Source organism: Asterias amurensis, chromosome 15, assembly GCF_032118995.1.
Source record: "Asterias amurensis chromosome 15, ASM3211899v1".
Classification (NCBI taxonomy): domain Eukaryota; kingdom Metazoa; phylum Echinodermata; class Asteroidea; order Forcipulatida; family Asteriidae; genus Asterias; species Asterias amurensis.
The window spans coordinates 5664299-5689639 of NC_092662.1; the positions used below are offsets into that span (position 1 = coordinate 5664299).

Sequence of the window (25341 nt, forward strand, 5' to 3'; positions counted from 1 at the left end):
CTTAGAAACAGGGAATTCTAAACATCCATACAAACATCAAATTCATCTCATCCCATGTGACTCTCCTTAGAAACCAAGACGACAAAATTCTCCCATGGAAACCAATGTTCTTCTTCATCATCCACCATCAACGAAACCCAAACGCATTTCTTCCTCTCTGAGCTCAAAAACAACACTAGAACATCTCCTTCAAGACACCTTAACCTTTCACTACTCAAAGCCCAAGGAAAAACTCTGCCTCCTAGAGACATTTTCCAAACCTACCTCCGATGCCCAAATCGTCTTCTTCTTCATCCTTTATAGGTGAGATTCCGTTACTTCCTGCTCGTCCACTTCCCTCCATGATGTTGTTGCTTTCCGCCTAGACTCCAGAGATGCTGTGAATGACTACATCAATGCATGCAACCTATCGTCACAGTGATTGCATTTAATAGAGTGATGCGTTGCCGTGTAGCGACATCAGGGGATGCAGGAGAGTAGTATTGTTCTTTGGATGGAGTCCCACTTCATTGGCTTTGTGTAGTAGTGCTTCAATGAATTCCCTTAAGAGAAATACCCCGTTCGACCCTAGGAAGATTGCGCCGATGGTTATAGAAATGAATTAATCAAGCTACGAGCTAAAAAACCTCCAGAGGAATATTGGGTTTACATAATTTGACTTCATTAGGGCAATTCTTGCTGCTGATCAACATGTCAAATCTGATAACTCATCGAATATTGTAAAAACCTAGTTAAAAAGGTAATATAATTTAACTGTTGATAATGGTTTGAATTGTATCCTATCATTCCATAATATCTGGGTTGGATTTCAAATCACATCTTCATATTGAAATTTTATAAACTTTTGTTTACAAGATTCTCTAAACTGAACACCCCCTATAAGAAAACTAATAATTTATAAATAAAAAAAAATAAAAAAATAAAATAAAAAAATTAGATAAAACAAATAAAGTTAAACAAACTATATACAAAAGTTGTTTTCTGTTATGAAGGAAGAGTTATCATTTTTGCTTACTTGATCTAAACATTATTTGCAAAACATGTTCTCTAAATCCAAGCAGCTATAAAATTTACAAGTAAAGTCAAATAACCTTTGCCTAATCTTCATAGCCTTCCCAAGTGGTTGATGCATTCAGTCATAAACCGCACATCAGTTTGCAACACAATACAACTCAGAAAACTTACTTGAATTATTACCACTTAATTCAATCTTATCCAACTTTGATCTGCTTGTCAAATCTGATGACGTTAATGATATATTAAACAAGACTATCCAAATGTCTCTAAATTAGAGTAAACGAGAGTCCATTAAATTATAATTAACGTCATACTAGAGTCTTATCTATGAGACTAGACTGGAGCCAGTATGGGTACAAATTCATGATAAATTCACAATTACGGGATTTAATATGTAGCCGATAAATCCCTGGAGATGTCCTAACGGGTCCATTTGAATTGTAATGAATAACCTCCCAAGTGCATCTGTTAAGCTCATCAAGAACGAGAAATGCACATGAATTATTCTCCCAGCACTGAACGTTTCGTGCCTGAAACTTTCCCCCACCATCCTCCGCTTGAAGGGTCACTGCTCTTACTTGTATAAAAATATCGGAACAAATCTTTAAAAACCATGTCCAGAGAGAGATCCCCTTTCCTCCTCAAAGGGTGTTAAAGGCAGGGTGTTATATTGCTAATGAATTTAACATGTCATTGCCACTTCAAGCATAACTAATGCTGTCAACTCAACCAAAATATTCTGAAGTATCTTTGTTTTTGTGGGGGCGATGACTCATTTAATAATTTGTACAGAATACTCTACAAGTTCAAGTCTTGTCCCTTTTGGAATTGAACATTCCCCGACGGACTAAATTAATACATTCATCACTTAACGCCTGGATGGTTATAAGGAACTAGGAGTAAGACGTTTTTTAAAGGTGCAGACATTTTTGTTCCTTTATGTGAGTATGTGCAGTTGAACAGTGACTTGTGCAGACCTACAATGTATGCATGGATAGTCCCGAGTTAGGACTAGTATCTCGTCCTAACTCGAGATAGGACTAGTCCCAGCTCTTTGTGAAATCCACCCCAGCATTTCTAACTTAGTTAGTCTTGTAACAGTGTCATTGATTGTTGTATAGATATTTATTGTACTTTATTCTGTTTTGTATTTGTATAAATTTTTGCTTGTACAGCGCCATGAGCGTCATGCCTGACGGACCTGAGCGCTTTATAAGAGGCCACTATTATTATTATTATTATTATTATTATTATTATTATTATTATTATTATGCAGTCAAACCATGGAAAAAGAACCTGGAGAACGCTGAGTGCATCACTGTGCATGCGAATTTTGTGAGACCAATTTTATGGCCGCCCTTGCCATTCCGTGGAGTTTTCCGTGTAAACAGTCTGGCGCTTTATGGTTTTAAACCCCATTCTAAGGCCGAGTCAGAAGCGGCTACTTTGGCTACAGCTACGGCTAAATCGTGCGCGTCTGCCTATTCTTCAACACTGGCAGACGCGCTGACCTAGCCGTAGCTGTAGCCAAATTCGCCGTTTTGGACACGGCCTGACAACTACAACACCCTCCAGGCACACGGCCTGACAACTACAACACCCTTCAAAAAGGCAGTTTCATAACTGATGAGTCTAGTTTAGAACGAAACTGAACAGCCACACAAATTAAAAAACCTTGGCATAGACTCAAAAGACTGCAAGGGGTTATAATAATGCACGAACATGCTTTATAAGTCATAGGAGAAAATTATCTAGGTCGGCTGTACTTCTCCCTGAAAAACAACCAAAATGTGGTTCCTAGCCATAATCTTGTAATAATTAAACCTTTATTCTGCAATAAAAGAGAGCAACAAGGAGAACAATTTTCACCAACGATAATATCAATGATGATACAGTGCACTAGCAGCCAACATGACTGTTTTGATACTCTTTCTATGATAACAAGCCTGACATTTCTAGACGCTCTCGAACAGCATCCCTAGCTCCGACCCAGCTTGAGGATAAAAGTCAATTCCAAATGATGTTACAAATAGAAGGATATCTTAATACTCGGTGGTGATATTTGCTGCTGGTTGATTCAACAATTATGGCCGCTTCAGGAGCGGTCGGAAACATCTGTGAATAGTTTTTAATGTCAGCGAGTTTGTCTGTCATCAATGCATCAATGCTTTATCAAACGTGGAGCGACATTACTTGATATTAGATGTAATTGGTGGGTCGTAAGGTGAACTTGGACTAATTATGCATGTAACACAAGACAGTTGAAGAGCTTGGCCTGCTAGAAAATAATAGAACATTCCGTTGGGGGTAAATGATGAACTGATCTTAACTGCTTCCTTTTGTTTGGTGCTTTATGGAGACTAAGGACAATAGAACAAGGGTCTCCAAAGGGGAATTCTTAAGAGAGGGATGTTCCACAAGGGATAAAAGAAAAAACAGTTTTAATCTCCAAAGGAATTAATATTTTAGAGAAGTCTTTGGAATCCTTTTGTCTTCCTGACTAAGGCGATAGGGGCCAAAGAATTCCAAAGGGGAATTCTAGAGAGAGGGATGTTCCACAAGGTATGTTATGTACAGAGTATAAGTGTGGTACAGGGATAAAGGAAAAAACAGTTTTAATCTCCAAAGGAATTAATATTTTAGATAAGTTTTTGGAATCCTTTTGTCTTCCTGACTAAGGCAATAGGAGCCAAAGAATTCCAAAGGGGAATTCTAGAGAGAGGGTTGTTCCACAAGGAATGTTATGTACAGAGTCTAAGTGTGGTACAGGGATAAAGGAAAGAACAATAGCAATCGTCAAAGGAATTAGTAAAGTATTTGGCATTCCATGGTCTTCGTGACTACACTCTCTGTTCTAATCAATTCCCTTCCCACTCCCAATAACACTTTATGATTCATAGCTACATGTACATGTAGGTGAAATTTGACTTATTATGTACATGTAGGTACATGTAACACAAATCATTTGTCTGCTTACAAAGGCTGTTTGTTGTTGTTGTTTGTTGTTGTTGTGTTTTTTGGGGGGTTTGGGGTTTTTTTTTTGTAAGAAACCCATTGAAAATAAGTTATTGGCTGAGATGCTCAAATCTCTCATGAAAACCATTTTTATATTTCTGCTGTCAAGAGTACACGTGACTACATGTGAGGTGACTGACAACAACAAAGAAAGAGCAGCACGCCAACGAGCCTGCCCTACTGATGCTGTCATTTAGACTGCTACAAAGCATCACCACTTCAAATATATGTCTGCTGACATCAAAGTTGGATAAATTCTTCCGCTATAACTGTTTCTATGTAACACCGCCACAGGGTCATGAGTAGGGCTATCACAATGTTACAAAAGTAGAAAAGAACATAGTCTGGTACCTTTCAAACTTGTAGACAAAATCATGTTATAATTGTATAACTGTAAACAGGGAAACCTACATTGATGCTCAAAGCCTGCCAAATCCTATAATATGCATTTGCCGGCGTCTTTAGATCTGTTTATCTGGGTCACAGCCGCGGGAAGAAATGCATATTTGTCAATAAGTCCTCTACATTGAAGCACATACAAAATGTTACACCTGTATTCTTTATGGACCATGTTTCACATTTTCAATCCCCAGTGGGGGTGTCAGTTACAAATTACTGGCCCAGATACATGTAGATTTGAGCTGATTTATTCTTAATATAAATCAATCTCCGCTATTTTGCGCCGGGGTTTGCATACAGCAAAGCAATGCAACACTTTTTACGACTCGTCTCAAATGCCAAGGACGCCAAAATGCTTTCTTCACGATCGAGTCGTGGATGTGTTTACACTTCAAGTCTTTTCATGTTCTAAGATATTGAAAGGTATGGCAAGACCCCTAAAAACAATGCGTTTGATTCTTTTTGAATGACTGGTAATAGAACAAAAGTGAAAGAACTTTCAATTATAACTGACACACACAAATATTGGCATAAATCAGTATTTTTTTTTTTTAATTAAGAAAGGTATGGCAAGACCCCTAAAAACAATGCGTTTGATTCTTTTTGAATGACTGGTAATAGAACAAAAGTGAAAGAACTTTCAATTATAACTGACACACAAATGTTGGCATAAATCAGTATTTTTTTTTTTTAATTAAGATAATATAGTTTTTTTGTTTAGAAAGCAAAATAACTCTCAAAAAATTGTACAAAAAACAAACAACAAAATGCAAATATGGGAGTAAAACTGAAATAAGTGCATTAATTTGTTCAGTTCTGAACAAAAAAATGCATTATCCATGTTATCCAATGACTTAGTTGAAATATCTCAAGCACTAAAGGAATCTCATATTTCATATCTTCGAGTATCAATCTAGATTTTTTTCAAGGGCATATCGTTTCTGGTGTCAATTTGTCTGGCACCCATTTTGAACATGAGAATGGACCAAAAAAAATGAAAAACCTTGGAAAACAACACTGGGGCTCAATTCCAAGGCTCTGCTCACCTGCTTATGGAACTGTCCTCATGTTTGGCTTGAACTATTTACATTTGTTCCCAGTCCATGACCATCTTCTGTCTGATAACCTGGATCCAACACATCATCTAAACACTTAAGAGCCACTTTCAACACTTTATTACATATTTCAGAACATTTTTTTTATCATGTCAAAATAAGCAAAACACCCAGCAGAGTTTGCAATTATCAACCTCTGTGATAACCTCCGGTAGTAATGATGCAAATACTCTGTGTTTTCTTACAAGAAATCTACCTTTATCCTCATGTCCTTTTGGCCGAGTAATATCCGTTTTCCTTAGATCTTTTCTCGTCTGACTCTGAAGTCTTTACTAGCGTCCACAGCTGTCGCTGCAAGTTAGCGGATCGGGTATAATGAAAATTTGTCGTCATAATACGGGTCCTGAAAGATAAGGCTGAGTCAGTAAGCCCCGGTAGGCTTTTTATGCTTGACTGATTTACTGGATAACCCGGCCAATTACTGCGTGATTTTCATCGATTCCAGACAAAATGTAAAGCATACTGAAAGGTGTCACAATATGTGGCAATGGAATTTCAACGAGAAGATCAGCAAGAAGATCTGACTAATGACTGATAGTTAAGGCCTGATACTTAACAACAGAGGCAATGAAGGCGATTGCCTCCATGCCCCTTGGTCATTGCATTGGTGCCCTTGAAATGCTCCAGTTAAAAATAGGGTGTGCCCTTTACCAAGGAGAAAAATGCGTTTTAATGGTGCCCTTGCCCTTTCAACAACAAATCATACAGGCCTGAAACATTGCAAGCTTTTACGATTTGAAAGTGCAAAGACATGTTAGTTAAAGGGTAAATGACTTACAGGAGTGAGAGTCATTACTAACGAAAAAGTCTGAAACTTGGACACAAATTCAAAGGTATGTTGAAATGATGGCATTTCTACTGTTTGGTAACCCCTGGGGTTATAGATTCCAAGGAGCTTTTGGAAACAGTATCCAAAGCACAAGAGAAGTAGACCAATGAGCAGGATTTCTTTGCTTGTGGGAAAGAATATTGTCTGATTTTCTTCACCAGGGCGACATTACAAGTCTGAATTCAGCCATAAGTCTGAACAATCTCATCCCTGGTCTTATCATGATTGGTCTCATCTCTCATGAGCGAGTCTGTGCCAGAACTCACTGTCTCATGAGCTGCTTACCTGCTTTTGGTGCATCAGTTATTTAATCTTACACAAGCACTTCATTGTCCTTATCGCTTAGCGATAGACAGCTTGCATGTATTGTCATGATCTTTGCAAAGTACCAATACAAATTTACATTTTCCTCATACATGTATAAGTGTCTCTTACCAAAGGCAAATTGCTGTGCCCCTTCAATAGTGAAGTTATGGCCCGCTTACCCAAAGCCGAAACGGCTTCTTTAGCAAATTATTTCTTGACTAAGTCCAATGCAATCTTAATTTTGGTTTTTACCCATACGCTGTTAGCACTGTATACTCGGTACTTTCCCGAGTCCTGTGAAAAAAATATCACAGGCATATTACTCGGGTGGGATTCGAACCCACGACTCTTGCAATTCTAGAGCAGTGTCTTACCAACTAAACTAGATTACTGAGATTGCCCGGTAGCTAGAGGCAGTTCGATTCCTATGTTTTGGCAGAGGGTACCGCAAGGATATAATAGATGTTAAATTTGCATCAGGATAAAGAATATTATCCACTACAATCAATAACACCTCCCTACAGGAACCCGAGTCTGCACATCTAACATTTTTTTAAGAAATGCCGGCTGGGTTATACCATTATTAAAAAATAGATGTTCCAAACATCACTCCATACAAAAATGACAAATGAGATAAACTGGCATCTTGAAACTCACTCCCTTTTTGAAATATTTCATCTTTGAAATTGGCCCAAACTCGTAAGTATAGAAAACCATTGTGACTTCACTCCTTAGGCCCCGACAATCCTTACATGCTCCTTAACAACGACATCCTTCATGCTCCTCACCACTCAACTAAGAACTGAATCATCGCTAAAACCTTTTACAGAAACTAATTAACAAGATTATAAACATTTATAGCCTAAGCATGTAATTCAAACCCCTTCACTAAAACTTTACACTGTGTCAGCCAAAAGCCCCTTGATTCAATAAAGACTATGTAGTAGTCCCACAGTTTGAAATCACAAGGCTCGCCATCCAAGAGTCTGGTATCTGCCTCCCATTGAGATGTCTCATGCTAAACATGTCTATTGACGTCAGTGACGGAATTAGTCGGGCTATTTTAAGATGAGAACACCCCAGGCCTCCAAAATCATTGGTTACAAGCGAGCTTTACTTAGCTGTGGAAACATTTTTAACTGCGCGATATTTATTCCTTTTGTCACAGACTGTTTTATACATGAGAGATTTTTTTGTTAAAACAAACTTGCCAGGTTCAGATAGTATTTAGAATTTGGGGTTTTACATGATGAAGTTGGACAATCTTTCCTGGAGGAAGAAAACCAGGTTTGTTTTATTCTCAACGTTTGTAGAAAAAATGGAGGACAGAAAAGGTCTATAACAGTCTAAATTCTAACAAAATTTGCAGAAGACAGTACCTTCAATAAATAAGACCTCCCATCAACAGAATTCAGCGCCATCACATAAATAAAGTTTTATGAGAAATCTGACGAGAATAAAAATGGTACAACTACTGGTACGTGTAGATCAAATATTCACCATGAATTCACACTGGGATTTCAACAACAAAGTCTCCACAAACTATCTCTATTATTGTCCAACAAACTGAAATTATTTGTGGAATCTTGCATTTTTTTGCTGCGTCCCAAATGTGTAGTTCTGCAAATTATTTATAGATCAGAAGTTGGAGAATATGCACTCAATCAAAGGAATGGAGGTGACAGAAACTGCAGGTCATTCATTTTGGTTTTGTTCACACACAATCTTGAGAATTAAGCCATGTGAGAATTGATAACTTCGGGAATGGCTAGTCTTCAATGGCAACAGCCATAGCCGAAGGCCCTTTTGGCTGTGGCTAGCTAGATCACTGCATATGCCTGTTTAGCCACAGGCCTCGAAAACAACCCACGGCACCCACAGCAATTGTGGTGTCCTGCTGCACTTTTGCTGTGGTGCCCTTTGCAAAGTTCCAATACAAATTTACGTTTTCCTCATAGAAGTGCACCTTACCATTGGGAAATTGCTGTGCCCATTCAATAGTAAAGTGATGGCCTAATGTACATTGCCCAAAGCTACTACGACAAAACCTTTAAATAGAGCTAACGTTCAAACTAGTCTGGTACAATTTATTTCTTGGCTAACTCCATTACAATCTTTAGTACAGGAACCTGACTCTGTACATCTAAGATAATGTACATCTAAGCTACATGTAATGCCCCTCAAGTTGTTCCACGCTACAGAAAGCAACTTCTCCTTAGAAACTGCAGAAAACCAATTTCTAAAAATAAAAAAATGAAATTCCGATGCTAGCATCTCCAACTTCTTGATCTGCACGATCTAAACCATCTATCAGCGAACGGAGACAGACCACATTCGTTCCCTATCCTAAGCTTCCCAAGGGGAGGAGACTACAGTAAGAGTGATGTTTACTGCTGCTGTAATTCTCCTCTCACCTTCCGAAAACCAGCTGTCTTCACTGACAGAACTCAAAAGTCTCAGAAAAATTGAAGTTCAATACCCAAGAAGATTGCAGCTATCGGGGCCATTTTTGGTGATCGGGAAGGGGGGATTGAGGCGGTTTGGTTCTGCTTAACCAATTTAAATTCCTTCCATTATTTGAGACCATTTTTTTTATTTTGGGGTAAGAATGTTTCGAGACACACTTCTGTCACACCTTATTTGTAACCCAAGTCTCTGAGACATTGGCTTCATCAATATGTTTTCAGATCCGTTAATGTTGACGATTCGTGTTCCCACGCTTTCATGTCTTGATGGATTATGGAAGACAGGACGGGGAGCAAGGAGATAAGGTCAAAGGTCACAAGAGCCAGATCGACATGGAAGAGGTGGAGGGGTTTTAAGAAAGAAGGGGATGCACTTTTATAACTCTATGAATACCTCAATGTGTTTTCATCCTAGAACAAAAACTCAACTGCAACACTTGCAGTGATATGGAATTATCAGTAAATACAGTATTTGGGGTTGAACAAAGCAAAAAAATACTAAAGTAGGATTTCAACCAACAACCTCCAGTTTATTGCGCCAGCGCTCTAGCAACTCGCTTTTGACGGGTTGTCTTTTCACACATTTAAACGGTTTTACTAGGTTTTGCCATTGATTTCGTTGACTGTTACCAATTTTTTCTTTTATACAACTTTGGTTGGTAAACAATTTTTCTGAAATACATATCACATTCCTAGTACACGTATAAAATCTCAGCGAAATCATTCACTTCTCCAAAAGCAAAATTACTGGATAAAGTAGTTAAAACAGAATCCCTCAAATATGTCATCTACTCAATCTCTAGATCATAACAGTTAACTCAAAGCCTGTATTCCATCCAACATATCACATATGAGATCAACGGACCTCCACAAACCATAATTCTTGCGGATTATACAGCAAGCTTCTTATCATCGGCAACTGCCCAAGACATGAAATAAATATGACGCCTTAGCGCTTTTGGCAAAGACAAGACGTGATGCGGAGGGCCACCAAACCAATCTAATTGGGAAAATAAACACCCGGTGGAGCTGATCAGAGGAGCTGATAAAGAAAACTGGTGTTAAATTCTGGCAACTTTTCGTATCAATAGCTCCGGGGTTAGCGGTTTGCAGGGGTCTTGGGACAGTCCAGCAGTGAGTGGAGGGTATTGGTTACATGAAGCAGTTATTGGCCATTTTAAATTTCATTACAGATATGTCAGTGGAGTTCAAAGAGAAGCTTTAAAAAGACTGGGCCCGATTTCATAGAGATGCTTAAGCACAAAAAAATTTTGCTTAAGCCGCTTAAGCAAAAAAAATCCTTGCTTAGTAGAATCAGATTACCGGCCAAGACTCCACTCAACTGTTATGCTTAGTAAACAACAGCTAAATACCAGTCACAAGCAATGTATATGGCATGAAATTGAGGCCAGTAACATGTAAAATAGGCAAGCTATTTTTGTGCTTAAGCAAATGTTTTGCCTAAGCAGCTCTATGAAATTGGCCCCTGGTGCTTATTTAAACGCATATCTCTGGTTTTGTTTTAATCGACTTGTGTGATGTGTGACTAGTAACATTTTTGTATGAACTCTCAAAATTGTATTTAATAACCTGCAAGAGAAACAGACTTGGTAAATAAAATAATATTGGGTTGAACAAAGACAAATTTGCTTGAGAGGGATTGGAACCTGTGACCTCTAGATTAATGTAACAGCACTCTAAAATAGGGAGACCACCACCATTGGAGCTAGATGGCTCACTTGGTGGAAAATCGGCACGTTAACCCGAAGGTCGCAGCTTCAACTCCTGCCCTGTCATAATACTTGTCTTTGATCAACCCAAAATTATAATACTTTTCCATTTAATTAGGAAACTTTCTAAGTTTACAGTTGAACTCTGTGTGGAGTAAGTTGGACTGTAACTTCTAAAATAAGTTTCATATAAATTCAAAGCACTTGCCATTAAGTGAGACTGATCACAAAGGGCATGCCAAGCTGGCACAGCAGACAGAACCATATGAAATAAGAGACAATAAATACAGTGGCGTTACATACTAATTTTACAAACTCACTACAGTGAAATTTAAGTCCACCAATCCCTTACAAAGTTAAAAGAGTTTTCAAAAAGACTATTTTACAAGAATGTAACAGGAATATCAACATAATAAACTGTGGAAACCAAAGAAAATGTTCTTTAAAAGTTGAGGTAAGCAAATGGGGACTTTACCAAGACCAGCAGTGTGAAAAGTTTGCAGTTTTAACAATTTCTCTCCATAAGAATACTTTCTCCATAAAAATCTTTATATCAAAAACTGCAAATGTGGGTGGTAAATATTTTTGTTTTTGTAAATACCACTGCAAACAGGATTGAAAGTTTCTCTGGAGAAGCCAAGAAAAAAAGGTGTAAACTTTACAAACTTGCTTCACAACTTATGACTTAAGTAAAATTTACTTTTTTTACCATAAAAAGAAAGAAAGAAAAGTTTGTATTTACCGGTACCTGGTACGAAAAACAACGACGATGAAGTTTTCCTCTCTCCTTTGCGGGTAAAACTAAGGTGCTCGCTTCGCCCTCTCATCTTGTCTCAATTAGAAAGAAAAACAACGCCTCGATAATCTAACTCAATAAATAAAATCCCCTGGATCTTAAGACATAGGGGTGGCCGGAGAATATGAGAGTGTGAGAGAGGAGAACTTTGACAAGGATGTCATATTTGTAAGATGGCCAAATGAGGTAAAATCTTGTTTGCGGCCATGTATCTGAGTGTGTTGACACGCGCTCTGCTGGAAAGGCTGGTGTGGCTTGAGACTCCACGACTCCAGATTTGATTCCAATTTGATTAGGGTGAAGAAGAGTTGGTCTCAGACTGTACCATTAACCTCGAGAGGGGTGCTACTACCAGTCCGTCATGTCAAAAACCGTTATATTGCAAACTCTCGGCTAACTTTAATGTCATTTCCACATGGGATATCTGACAGACATGATCTCAGATAAGTAGGGCGGTTATCACGTAAGTCACAATTGATAAAAAAGTTGTTTAATTTTACTTAGGTGATGAAAGCCTGAAATTGATTTACAACCGTCGTTACCTGCTCTCGTAATGGTAAGGATCTATGTGTTTACAATGTTGAATATTACATACGCTAATACTTTATCACTTGGCTTACATCTGTGCTGCCATAATTTCTGCCCCTAGCTTCTTAACCTTAGCAACACTGTTACAATGAGTCTTCTAGAGATGTTCACGTTGACGACTTTCTTTTGTCTGCTCTTTATTTAGCTTCCGGGTCTAACATTTTGTACTAATACTCAAGGAATTCCGAAAGAGTTGGATAAATGTAACACAGAAAAAGAGGCATTTCTTTTTGAATTTCTTGAAGAGTCTGTCAAAGAGAAAGACAATGTTGGGTCTCAGAAAGAACCCCCTGGTAAGAAAAAAACAAACAACAATGTTTACTTATTACAAAAATTCAATTTCAACTTAATTAAACTTAGTTTTTTGGAAATCAATGCAAAACATTAGAAGAGTTGTTCCTTTTCAAAGTCAAGATCTGTTCACAGCATCTGAGAACTCATCAGTAAACACGAAAAAAATGTATTCAAACCCAAGTTCAATTTGCATAACGGTTTGAGAATTGAGTTCATTGAAGTGGATCTAGAATCATCCATCGGGGAATTCAAGAATTAACATGACAATGCCAACAGCACGGGGGCCATTTTGCCCTCGTCAAAACCTTGAATAAATTGCTCTTTAGAGATTGTGGATTCTGATGGGGTTTATCTGAATGGTATGCCGCTCCCCCTTCACCCCCTATGAGACAGGAATTTGGACAACGTAAGCGGGTATGACCTTATGCCAACATCTTAAAGGAAGAGTATCGCATTTTAAGGAAGAGTGCCTCATAAGGAAGAGTATCTGATTAAAAGAGAGTGTCTGGTTCAGAGGAAGAGTATCTTATGTAAATGAAGACTCTAGTATCTGGTTTAAAGGAAGAGTGTCTGATTAAAAGGAAGAGCATCTCTTATGCCAGCATCTTTAATGAAGAATGCCTGATTTAAAGTAAGAGTGTCTGATTTAAAGGAAGAGTGTCTGATTTAAAGGAAGAGTGTCTCTAATGGAAGAGTGTCTGATGTAAAGGAAGAGTGTTTCTTATGTCAACATCTTAAAGGAAAAATGTATGATTTAAAGGAAGTGTCTGATTTCAAAGAAGAGTGTCTGATTTCAAGGAAGAGTGTCTGAGGAAAAGAAAACATCAGGGGAAAAGAAATTAATTTGGTTTTTACCTTTACACTGAGAATGAGGGGTTTTTTAAAGAATGAGTTTTTGATTTTGGACTGATTGTCCGGTTGTTTAAAGTAAGATTGTCTCATTTAAAAGAAGTGTTGTCCAGTTTAAAGTAAGATTGTTTGATTTAAACAAAAAAGAGTGTTTGATTCAAAGGAATGTCATAAGTAAATACTTTGACTATTTGGTTAACAATGTTCTTGAATATTTAGCTTCTCTTTAACGTCTAAGGCAGTTTTCCCGGATGCAGTTTGAAATCATACTGATGAAGATTGAAGACTGGGCTAAAGTCACCTTGGACAACTCCATCTCTACAATTTGTTTTAACTTGGAGAAAGTGAAACGAGAAATGATCTGCCCAAGTGCACAACAATCTGCTGCTTATAAATACTATAGGAAACACAGCGGGCAACAATTTTTAGTAGTGCTATTCAATTATTATTTGGACAACTGAACCATACCACAGCGCACTTTTGAGACTGATCTGTCATAAAGTCATGTACTTTTATTTGACATTCAATGTTAAAGGATTCGGGTACTTTTTCAAAATGTCCACAGATTTACATTAAACTTACAGGGTTTGAAGATAATGATAGTGGAAAGCTTCCCTTCAAATATTACTAACTAAGGTTGTGTAGTTTTTGAGAAATGAGTAAAACAAGTCACAAAATAATTTTGGTCTCATGAGACCAAAATTATTTTAGCATGTAAAATCCCCTTAACCAGTTATGATATTATACCAAAACCATAGCATAACTGGTTATTACCACCTGATAAATATACACAGACACAAGGATTTGTTGTTGTAGTGAACTCTGCCAAAAGTTAATTTATTCCGTACTCTGAATTCCGTGATAAAACACCAATTCATAATAATATAAGGGATTTCCCTTTATTTAATTCCATCCAGTGATATCCACTCATAAAGAAGTATACCAGTTCCCATTATAAATACACTTTGCGGCCAATTCGCAAAGGGTCCCAATTCCTCACTTTGCGAACGGTAAATTTCCAATCCGCAAAGGTTCCCACTTCTCGGCGATTTGCCAAAGAAGGTACCAGACCAATTACAATTATTATAATTATAAATGCACTCATTGACTGGAGAAAACTCCGGGTCAATGAGGTTCCCACTTCCAGCGAGTTGCCAAGAAGGTACCAAATTAATCTACTTCTTTATATACAATCACATCATTTTATTATCACCATATTTATCCATATCAATTCACATTTAAATTAATTTACCACTTCCTCACAGGCTACAATGCCTATTAGCTTCTTGTTTATAGGAACAACCTAAACTTACCGCTTTAAGTGTAAGTTGTAAGATTATCAGTCAACTCAACCTATATCACGTATTCCGTAATACCCTGACCCTTCCATTAACCCCAGGGAGGGAGGGAGGGAATTTTGCGAAACTATACAATCTATCTTAACTCCTCGGTGGCAGAATATTCAATGACGGTTCCCGAAAAGACAAGCACCCTTTTCCCTAAAATGCATTGCTTTGGTTGGTTGAAAAGAACAATGGAACCACGTCTGAATGCGCCCTGACAATCAAAATCGCTTATAGCCCCGACTGTGCAACCTGACTATAATTATGCATATTTCCCGGTGTTAAATCGGTTTACTGCGTTACGCATTAAACCCTAATACGTTTTCACATGCTTAAAACTGAGACGAAAATTATTACTTTCGCTCATTTCTCAAAAACTACAGCACCTCAGTAATTAAAATTTCAAGGGAAGCTTTCTACTATCACAATCTTCAAACTGTGTAAGTTTAATGTAAATCTGTGGACATTGTGTTTTTTGTTAGGAAAAAGTACATAGACCCTTTAAATTACAGTTTTGCGGTTTGGAAATGTCGTTAACCTTTTTTCCTGTGTCATTTTCTTTGTTCTTTTATGTAGCCTTTGACGCCAGGTCCCAGAGTTGTGTTTTTGGTGTGGTTTTGGGTTGGTTTTTTTCAAAGGACGGAAATATATTTTAACTCGATGCTTTGTGCAAACAAATGTACAACATACAGACCTACCCAGATCTAACCCTCCGACGAAGTGGAACCGTCTGTTCTTGGGAAAAATGCTTCAAAGAAATATATGGGTATTATATTTTGAACATAATAATAATAATAATAATAATAAAGGAATTTTATAGAGCACACATATCCACGAAAGTGCCCAGGGCGCTATCACAAAGAAAAATAATAACTCCTTTACACACATTGTTAAAAAAAAGCACTTTGATGCATTTCAGTTTGATAAAGTGCATATGAACTATGTGTTATATTGTTGTAAAGAATATTGTTTGGTTTAACCCTTACATCAATGTGTGTAGTAAGCACTGTACACTAAGTACTTTCCCGAGTTCTGTGAAACAGTCATATTACTCAGGTGGGATTCGAACCCACGACCTTTGCCAATCTAGAGTAGATGTCTTACAAACTAGACCACCGAGAATCCACGGTAAAAAAAATATTATTAAATTTTTGTCTCACAAATATGCTCCGACCCTTCACAATGGGATTTTAATTTTTCTAAAAATTGTTGCTCGAGAGTCTTTTTGTTCCTAGGTTTACTGTTTACAAGAAAGTACATGTCCCTTGACTTTAAAATTGCATTGACCCAGACATGCGTTACAGTAACGTCAACCGTGACCTCAATCCTTAAACCACTTCTGAATAGTATCTCTAAGCGACATGATCATCGAGGCACAAGAGTGCATTAGCTAGGCTTTCACTGTTCACTTTATCTCCAAGATTCTGAAGGACCCAAAAGCTCATTGTGTGACGCCTGCTGAGGAGAAACACACTGCGTCAATTACGGGATAATGGTTTAATAGCAGAATTTTAATCAAATTTAAAAGGGGGGTCATAGATTGGTTGTTCTAGTCGTGTTTATTTATAGGCAAAATAATAAAGAGTTACACAATGAAAGTCACAGGTGAAAGTTTCAGCTGAATACAGTGTGCACTTTCTGAGAAAACAGCCAAAAACTTTAATTTTAGTTACACCGTACGTTGAATCCATCCATGTTTATCGAGGTGACAGCGGAAACCGAACACATTTCTGGCCGCAGCATTGGCGAACGCACACCAACCCCTCAGGAATCTAAGAAACAGTTGATGCATGAATCGTTTCTCAGAGTCAAAATTTAAAAAGTGGATTATACTCAATGGGCAGGTTTTCAATAATAATACTGTAGTGAGCCCTCTGTTGGTCAGTTTATGAAATGATTCACTACTTTAAAATAAGGATAAAGGTAGGCCAGGAATTTCATCTATGAGAGGGCAAGGCCATTTTCATTTTGAAATGGGCACTTCCACTGGAAAATCTAAAAGTCTATGGAAAACTTTTGAATGGGCACCAAGGTCAGGACCAGGGCAACAGAGTTCATGGCCTCCTGGCATGTAAGTGGATGACAGTTCTTTGTTATCGAGTAAAAAATGAGACCACGTGGCGCTTGAATTTCACCTCTTGTCCTTGATCTATGATTTCAACAATAAAGAGGAGAGAGTAGTAACAGTATATTCCCCCCACCCACCCACCCAAACACAGTGAAAACAATAGGGGTGTCTAGGTGTCTGTCTCATCGACGCCATGTTTTTAATTTGGTCAGGTCCCCTTCGCAGTATAAGTAAACAATTTGGACACCATGTGTTTGAGTTAAATTGCATGGCCTCATTTTTTTTCTCAGGATGAATTTTGACAGATGATGTTGTTTCGAAACCAAAAAATATATATAACTGTTATTTTTATCTTTCACAGCCTTGCACAATAAATGAAAACTCATTATCCTATAATAGCTATTCCAAATTGTTAATAATATTTTTGAGTCAAATCAGCCGTAAATTTTAAAATTTGAACACAAAATTTTCTGGTTCTGAAACGATTACAGCCTAATCATACAGCTAATATAGAAAGGTTTGCGGTAACACCTGGTAATGACTCTCTTTAATGAGTTGGAGTGGTTCTGAAAAGAACAGTTGGTTTCAACTCAACGTTTCGATCAGTATGCTCTGATCGTCTTGGCAGTCACATCTCCCTCACAACTCCTTCACCCATTCTAATCCCCTATTTTTATGAGGGCGAAAAACCTGACCCCAAAAGTCCCCCTGACCAGTGTTGTAGCCATGGTGGTTGGTGCTGGGCGGGCCTGCCCAGGACTCACATTTTTGCCCAGCAATCTGAGGAAAATACAATGTGCCGCCCAGCACAGATTTCAAATATTGTCCACTTTGCATTGATCTGAGACACAGCTAATGAATGATGAGGAGAATCAAATGTCACAGAGAAAGAACACAGTCAAAACAGTTTTCAACATAAACAGTTTCAATCTACCCGCAGAACACTCAATTTAATAAGTCTCCTTTGTGATTTATCTGCGCGAGTAGGCGTGATTTTACATGCGTGACCTCGGTTTGAATACTAATAGTACAAAGGGCTTCTGAAATTCAGTCTTTTTCGGCCTTTTCTGAAAAGTCTCAACCAAAATAATGTACCAGTAAATTGAAACAAAGAGCATATCTGTCGTTATGTATTAAAAAAATCGGTGCAACTCAATTATTATAAAGAGAAATTTGAACGTGAAAAAATGGCTTCCATAATGGAGAAAACAAGTCACAAAACACGGCAAATTTTCACGCTATGAACGTCGGCAACAGTCCCCAACAGTCTCCGTTTTGGAAGCCATTTTTCACGTACAAATTTCTCTTTTTAAAAATTGACAGACATGCTCTTCGTTTCAATTTCCTGGTACATTATTTTGGTTGAGACTTTTCAGAAAAGGCTGAAAATAATCGAATTCCAGAAGCCCTTTTGATTAACTGGTATTCAAACTGAGGTCACACATGAAAAAAACGCTGCATATCCCTGCAAATAAATAACAATGGGGATTAGTGTTCTGAGGGTTGACTGGTTTGGAAACCTTGCCCCACTTCAGCAACTTTGCCCTTGGTTATGGTGGCCCCGAAGGGACATCGCATAACGCAAACGTGTGCACACACGTATGCAATGTCGTGAAACAAATCGCGAATATGTGCTCACACGTATGCAATGTCGTGAAACAATTCGCGAATATGTGCGCACACGTATGCAATGTCGTGAAACAAATCGCGAATATGTGCGCACACGTATGCAATGTCGTGAAACAAATCGCGAATATGTGCGCACACGTATGCAATTTCGTGAACCAAATCGTGAATATGTGCGCACACGAGTGCGATTTGTTTTGCAATGTCGTGAATTTTATTGCATACCATGTTGCATACCATTAGGATGATGTCATAGTTGTGGATAATTTGTTACCGATCTAGGGAGTACTGTGGCGCTACAGCAGGCTCCCTCTGTAAAGCATGTGTATACCCAGGAACTTGGCACCAGGTCAAGGACGACCACACGCCTCGCTTGCCTCACAACAAAGACTACTGCTGCAATGACTACCGCTTATCTCACTGTTGGAAAGAAACCCCCCAGATCATTAGACATTTTATTCAAAGTATGCAACATGGTATGCAATAAAATTCACGACATCGCAAATAATATTCGCAGACGTGTGCGCACATATTCGCGAATTGTTTCACGACATTGCATACGTGTGCGCACATATTCGCGAATTGTTTCACGACATTGCATACGTGTGCGCACATGTTTGCGAGTTGTTTCACGACATTGCATACGTGTGCGCACATATTCGCGAATTGTTTCACGACATTGCATTCGTGTGCGCACATATTTGCGAATTGTTTCACGACATTGCATACGTATGCGCACACGTTTGCGATATGCGATGTCCCTTCAGGGCCACCATACTTGGTAGACTTTTCAGAAAAGGCTGAAAATAATCGAATTCCAGAAGCCCTTTTGATTAACTGGTATTCAAACTGAGGTCCACATGAAAAAAACGCTGCATATCCCTGCAAATAAATAACAATGGGGATTAGTGTTCTGAGGGTTGACTGGTTTGGAAACCTTGCCCCACTTCAGCAACCTTGCCCTTGGTAGACTTCCAACAAAACTTGGTTTATTGCCAAGCACTAAAACTGGTCTAGCTACAACACTGCCCCTGACAAAACAATCTCTTTTGCCTACACCCCCTTTTGGAGAAATTATTTACCCCTTAATTTTGAACCCTTGACAAGCACAAAATGCAGCCTCAGTGTCTGGCAAAAACAAATGCAGAGAGCCTTGAAATGGTTAACTGCCAAATTGAGAAAAACTACATCTATCAACCCTCTAAAAATGTAACCAAAACACCTTTGTTCCTCTGACGTACAATGAGAAATATTGACAGCATGAGCGATGATATTGACAGTTATGAGCTAGGAAATCAACACTGCTTCCAAACATAAATATCAAGGCAACATATTAGAGTAGAACTGTCCAGACATTGAGAGGGCTACTATACTTTAAAGGGGCACCATGATAAAGACCAGGGCAACAACTGTGGCCTCTGTGGTCCCCATATTATTTTTAACCTGAACATTAAAAAAAAAAGAATTCATGACAGTACAAATTAATGGTTAGATGAATAGTTTTATTTTGAGGTCATTATTCATCAAAATTCTCTTGAGTTTTGAGGTACCCTACATCTAAGAACAGAACAATGTCTCCTTAGCATGTAATAAGGAGGGCATCTGAGAACGCATCTTAATACTCAAAGTCTCCCCAGCATCCCATCTTCTTTCATTCTATCCATCTCCTTGGCTCCTCTTTGCACAGCTCTATCAATAAACTTATCAACCCGGAGAGGAGATTGAAATCTAAGCCCAGCAGATGTGGCAAATGTAGCGAGAGCCATAATATCTAAGATACAGCAAACATGACTGCTAGATGCTTCTAAGAATATTGGGCCAAGAACATCACAAGGAACAAACATTTTGATTTATCGAAGACTGCGTATCAAGTGTCGGCAAAGAAGGTGTTCGAAATGTCAACAATGGTTCGGTGTCATGTGAATTATATGTTGAGTAAAGTACTTCAGCATGGTTTTTGTAATCCAAGACGATAACAATCTAAGATGGAAGTCTTGCACTATTCTTCTGTATCAATTATCTCCTTTGAGACGGAAGTATCAAGGAACGAGTATAACAAAAATATTTGCATCTTGAAATTTAATATGTCTCAATATTAGTTTCGCATGCCTCTCAAGTGTTATCTTGAAGACTAAAAAAAATATGAAACTAAAAATATCACAAAACAATTTTTTTACTCTTTGATGGGGTTGGGTGGACCGTAGATATTTGTATCTTCGATTCTAGCAACAAACAACCTACTAGTAGTTTTTTATATCTAGGTCCAGACAAATTTCCAAAGCGATATGATTAAAGGCAGTGGACACTATTGGTAACTGTAAAAGACTAGCCTTCACAGTTGGTGTATCTCATCATATGCATAAAACAACTAACCTGTGAAAATTTAAGCTCGCTCGATCATAGAAGTTGCGAGATAATAAGGAAAGAAAAAACACCCTTGTCTCACCAAGTTGTGTGTGTTTAGATGGTTGATTTCGAGACCTCAAGTTCTAAATCTGAGGTCGCAAAATCAAATTTGTGGAAAGTTACTTCTTTCTAGAAAACTATGGCTCTTCAGAGAGAGCCGTTTTTTTTAAATATTTTATACCATTGACCTCTCCCGATTACTTGTCACCAAGAAGCGTTTTATGCTAGGAATTATTTTGAGTAATTACCAATAGTGACCAATGCCTTTAATCACACCCTTTTATTGGCTAGTACAATGTAGTAGTACACAGAGCAAGTTTTCACACCACGTGTACTATGGGGCGCCATCTGTCAATTAATTGTTTGGCACTTTTAAGGCATGTTTTTACCATGGTTTATAGCAATTAGATGTAAACCATAGAAAGTGTTGCCAAATCCTTTTTATGGTTTACATACCAGTAGTATTTGATGTGTGTAAGTTTATGGTTTACAAACCATGAACATGCAACAAACATTTGTAAATCATGGTTCATAAACCATGGAAACTTTACGCATCTTTAAAACATGGTTTATAAACCAGAAAAATGAAGCATCAAATTCATGGTGTACAAATCATGGTTTACAAACCATGAAAATTGGGTCATCTTAAAAACATGGTTTATAAACCATAAAAATTGAAGCATGAAAATCATGGTTTATAAATTATAAAAATGGGAGCAAGAAAATCATGGTTTAAAAATTATGGTTTATAAACCATAAAAATTGAGGCATTTAAAAAACATGGTTTATAAACCATGAAAATTGAAACATGAAAATCATGGTTTACAAATCATGGTTTATAAACCATGAAAATCGTAGCATGAAAAACGTGGTTTACAAATCATGGTTTATACACCATGAAAGTTGAGGCATCTTGAAAACATGGTTTATAAACCATGAAAATTGAAACGTGAAACTCATGGTTTATAAACCATGAAATCAGAGGTATTGTAAAAATATGGTGTGTAAACCATGAAAACTGAAGCATCAAATTCATGGTTTATAAACCATGAAAATTGAGGCATCAAATATGGTTTACAAATCATGGTTTATAAACCATAAAAATATGTGCACTCACAAATCATGGTTTACAAACCATAAAAAAACGCTAAACAATAAATTGACAAACGGCACGTAAACGTGCCGTTTGTCAATTAATTCAACCTCCTTCCCATTGAGCGATAGTCGCTCAATCGCCCGCCGTGTACATGTCTCGCCCGGTACGTGGGGGTGTGTGTACGGTTGCCCACTGCTGACTGTTGCATGAGGCTTGTGAATAACGCCAGAGACCGGGCTCCAAAAATATTGTAAAACATGCGTGTAGTTTGACCTCTGACCTCTGTCATTTCCAGTATAGATATGCAGTCAAATTCCATTGCGGACTTAAGAGCAGTGACTATTTGGGCATCTATGCACGTCACTGCACGTGCATTGTATCCAATGGGAATCACTAGATCCAGTCAGTGCGCACCGTGCGGAAAAGTCCTTTATTTCATTTGCAGCGTATGCAAGACAGTCGCAGTTTTGCATATATAATGAGCTTGGAGGGCACATTTTCAAAAAATCATATCGTGAAAACCCAGCCATGTAAAAATACAACAACGTGACAGTATGAACGAGGAATGCTTAATTGTAATGACAAAAACCATAGGTGAATTTTTAATTGTTCAGAAATAAGGAATATCGGACTATAAAAATGATCATCGTTGTACAAAAATAACGGTCTCCGAAAAAGTCCCTCTTGTAGCATTTAACGAAATCGTGCAGACAAACCTTAATCATGTGTGTTCAGGTACATTATTTATCTACTCAACCGCTACTGTTGTTGTTTCTGAATCCACTCGAAACAGTCGGGGGCACCCTAAGTATCCGTCGCCGTCAGAGCGAACTTTCTCGGTAAAAAAATCCGCCATTACTCAATGGTATAATGTGAGCCCGAACGTGATTGGTCAGAATGTGCATCAAGCGTGCCAACTGACTAATCAGCTTCTACGTAACAAAACGCAAGGCACCTTTGGTTTGGCATGATTCCTTGCTCATGTCATGCAATCACGGGGGCTTGTTTTGACAACAAAGGGGTGCCCGACTATTATTCGTTAGTATGGCGTTTGGCCGGGTTTAGCTTCAGTTATTATCTGATCTGTATCTTTACGTCTACGAAACCAAAACTGGCATAAACGCAACGGATAATTGCTATTCTGTGCCAAAATATGATGGCCTTCCAACCCAATGCTATGAATCCAAGTATATTTGAGTTTTAAAAAGAAATCCTTCTTTGTATTATATTGATTAAAATAAAATTAAAAAGGGTTCAAAACTCATTTGTTGTTTTCCTTTAACCATGAAATGTTCAATTCCTGACCCTGGCCTTCTCCCTATTTATTAACTGTGAAATCTCAACTAAAAGCTGGAAAGTTTGGTCAGCTTCAAATTAAATATATTCAGTATACAACACACAATAATAAACCAGATGACAAATCTTTTAACTTTGTTAATTTTACAAAACATTTATTTTAAAGTCCCTTTCAGCTGCTTACATAAAATAACAACGACATTTTGATGCGTTTCTGCACACACGACAAGTTGAAAAAAATTGAGTGACCACAGCAAAATACAAATTAAAAATTACTTGGGAAAGTACCTTGGTATATTAATATAAATTGAACAGAAATATCAGTTTTGTTCAGTTTACAAAAATATCTTGTGAGGGAGTCTCCTAGTGAAATTTATTACTCGACTAATCGGGCCTCAGAGTCGCAACTTTTACACTAGTTTTCGATGCCCAAGATGCCTTACGGCATTTTGTTTGGCACAGGCGCAATGTATTAAAGTCAACGCTGAATGGATTGAAAGATTATGTAACTGGTCAGATTGTGTTCCGTAAAGTAAATTAAGACCCTTTTCAAAACCGCGGCTGCGGCATTGGATTCGGCTTCAGGCTCTGTCATGTCTGACACCCCACGGGGCATAAGCAAAGCATGCGCAATTGTTAAAACTATCACGGGGCCAAGCTAGCCTGAGCCGAATCCAAAGTCAAACCCGTGGTCTCGCAAAGGGCCTTTCGCTGTTGTGAATGGTCGCAAGCGATACAATAGCACTCCGCACTTATGACATCACTTTTGCTTGAAATACCCCGGTGTCAGACAAACATTCCACTAATTTAGCAATCACGCCAAACGCGCCATATGGCACTTGGAATACCGGACACTTCGGCACCTTGCAAACTCGGCACCAGCAAACTCGGCACCTCTCAAACTCGGCACCCACAACGTCGACACCTTGCAAACTCGGCACTCACAAACTCGGCACATGCACAACTACAAACTCGGCACCTGGTTGAAAACGCTCAATCTGCCACAGTTACAAACTCGGCACCCAGTTGGAAATTGAAATAAATCCCGATCCTCGTCGTGTGTAACGACGGGTTCGACATCGTATCGACGATACATACCTAATAATTAATATGTATTGTTACTCTCTTCAAAATCAAAAAGTCATTGTCAACCAAACGCTAACGTTTTCAAAGCCCATTACATCAACACATAGCGATGCACTTTCACCAAAATGATTGTGAAAGAAAAAAAAAGGAAAAAAACTGAACGTGCAGACGTAAAGTTTCCGGGACCAAAACAAATCTCCGATGCAAATTTTTCAAAAGTTCGGAACCGGTTATGGTCATATAAGCTAGCATAACTACTAATTATTTACACAAAATTCAAACCAGTTTTTATGGTGTTAATAATACTCTTCGGGTGGTATTTTCTGTTGGTGCGGAGTTTGGTTTGGTGGACCAAAATAGGCCGGTGCCGAGTTTATTTGGTGCCGAGTTTGTTGGACCAAAACAGGCCGGTGCCGAGCTTGTTTGGTGCCGACATTCTTGGTGCCGAGTGGTGCCGTGTTGGCGAGGTGCCGAGTTTGCGAAGTGCCGAGTTTGCTGGTGCCGAGTTTGCAAGGTGCCGAAGTGTCCGGTACCCGGCACTTGTATGTAGTAGTAAGTAGTAACGCAAGTAAACATATAGTGGACAAGTGTGTGTGCATATGTTGTTAGTAAAATTTTGCATGCTTGTCTGAGATCCATGTACTAAACTTGGTTTTAGCATTTAGTGCGGAGTGCTATTGGTTCACAAGCAGGTACATGTAGTTACGACTATGCAGTGGCACAATAACCGAGTAGTTGAAAAATGTTTGCAAATCGACTAAGCAATCAACAGTCCCGACTTCAACAGTAGTCGCCCTATGTAGTCGTCCAGGCTCGGGTCTCCCCGTCACTTTAAACCGTGGAAGATTTTCAGAGAGCTGGGACTGTAAAAGGAACACAAAGAAAGCAAATAGAGTTAAAAACATGCCCAAGAAGACCAAAATGTTTCAGAAACACTTTACACAGAGCAGAAAACTGACATGGACTACATTTAGTACCAATAAATTGCAATCCCCCCTGTGTGAAATTAAAGTTAGA

General features: G+C 38.3%; 1 protein-coding gene across 5 annotated transcripts in view; it reads right to left on the minus strand.

The window, feature by feature from the left end:
• LOC139947925 (mechanosensory protein 2-like) overlaps nt 1-25341 on the minus strand; it is an 85758-nt gene that overhangs the window by 25185 nt on the left and 35232 nt on the right. The window contains exon 1 of one of the 5 annotated variants that reach the window (XM_071945786.1): nt 265-361. The exons of 1 other annotated variant lie outside the window; for it this stretch is intronic. In XM_071945786.1, coding sequence (XP_071801887.1) covers nt 265-343 — 79 coding nt within the window. In that variant the 5' untranslated portion in view covers nt 344-361. Of the gene's footprint in view, nt 1-264; nt 362-11618; nt 11933-14716; nt 14737-25341 lie in introns of those variants that run through there. 3 more of the 5 variants (XM_071945788.1, XM_071945785.1, XM_071945784.1) reach the window with 3 other exon arrangements.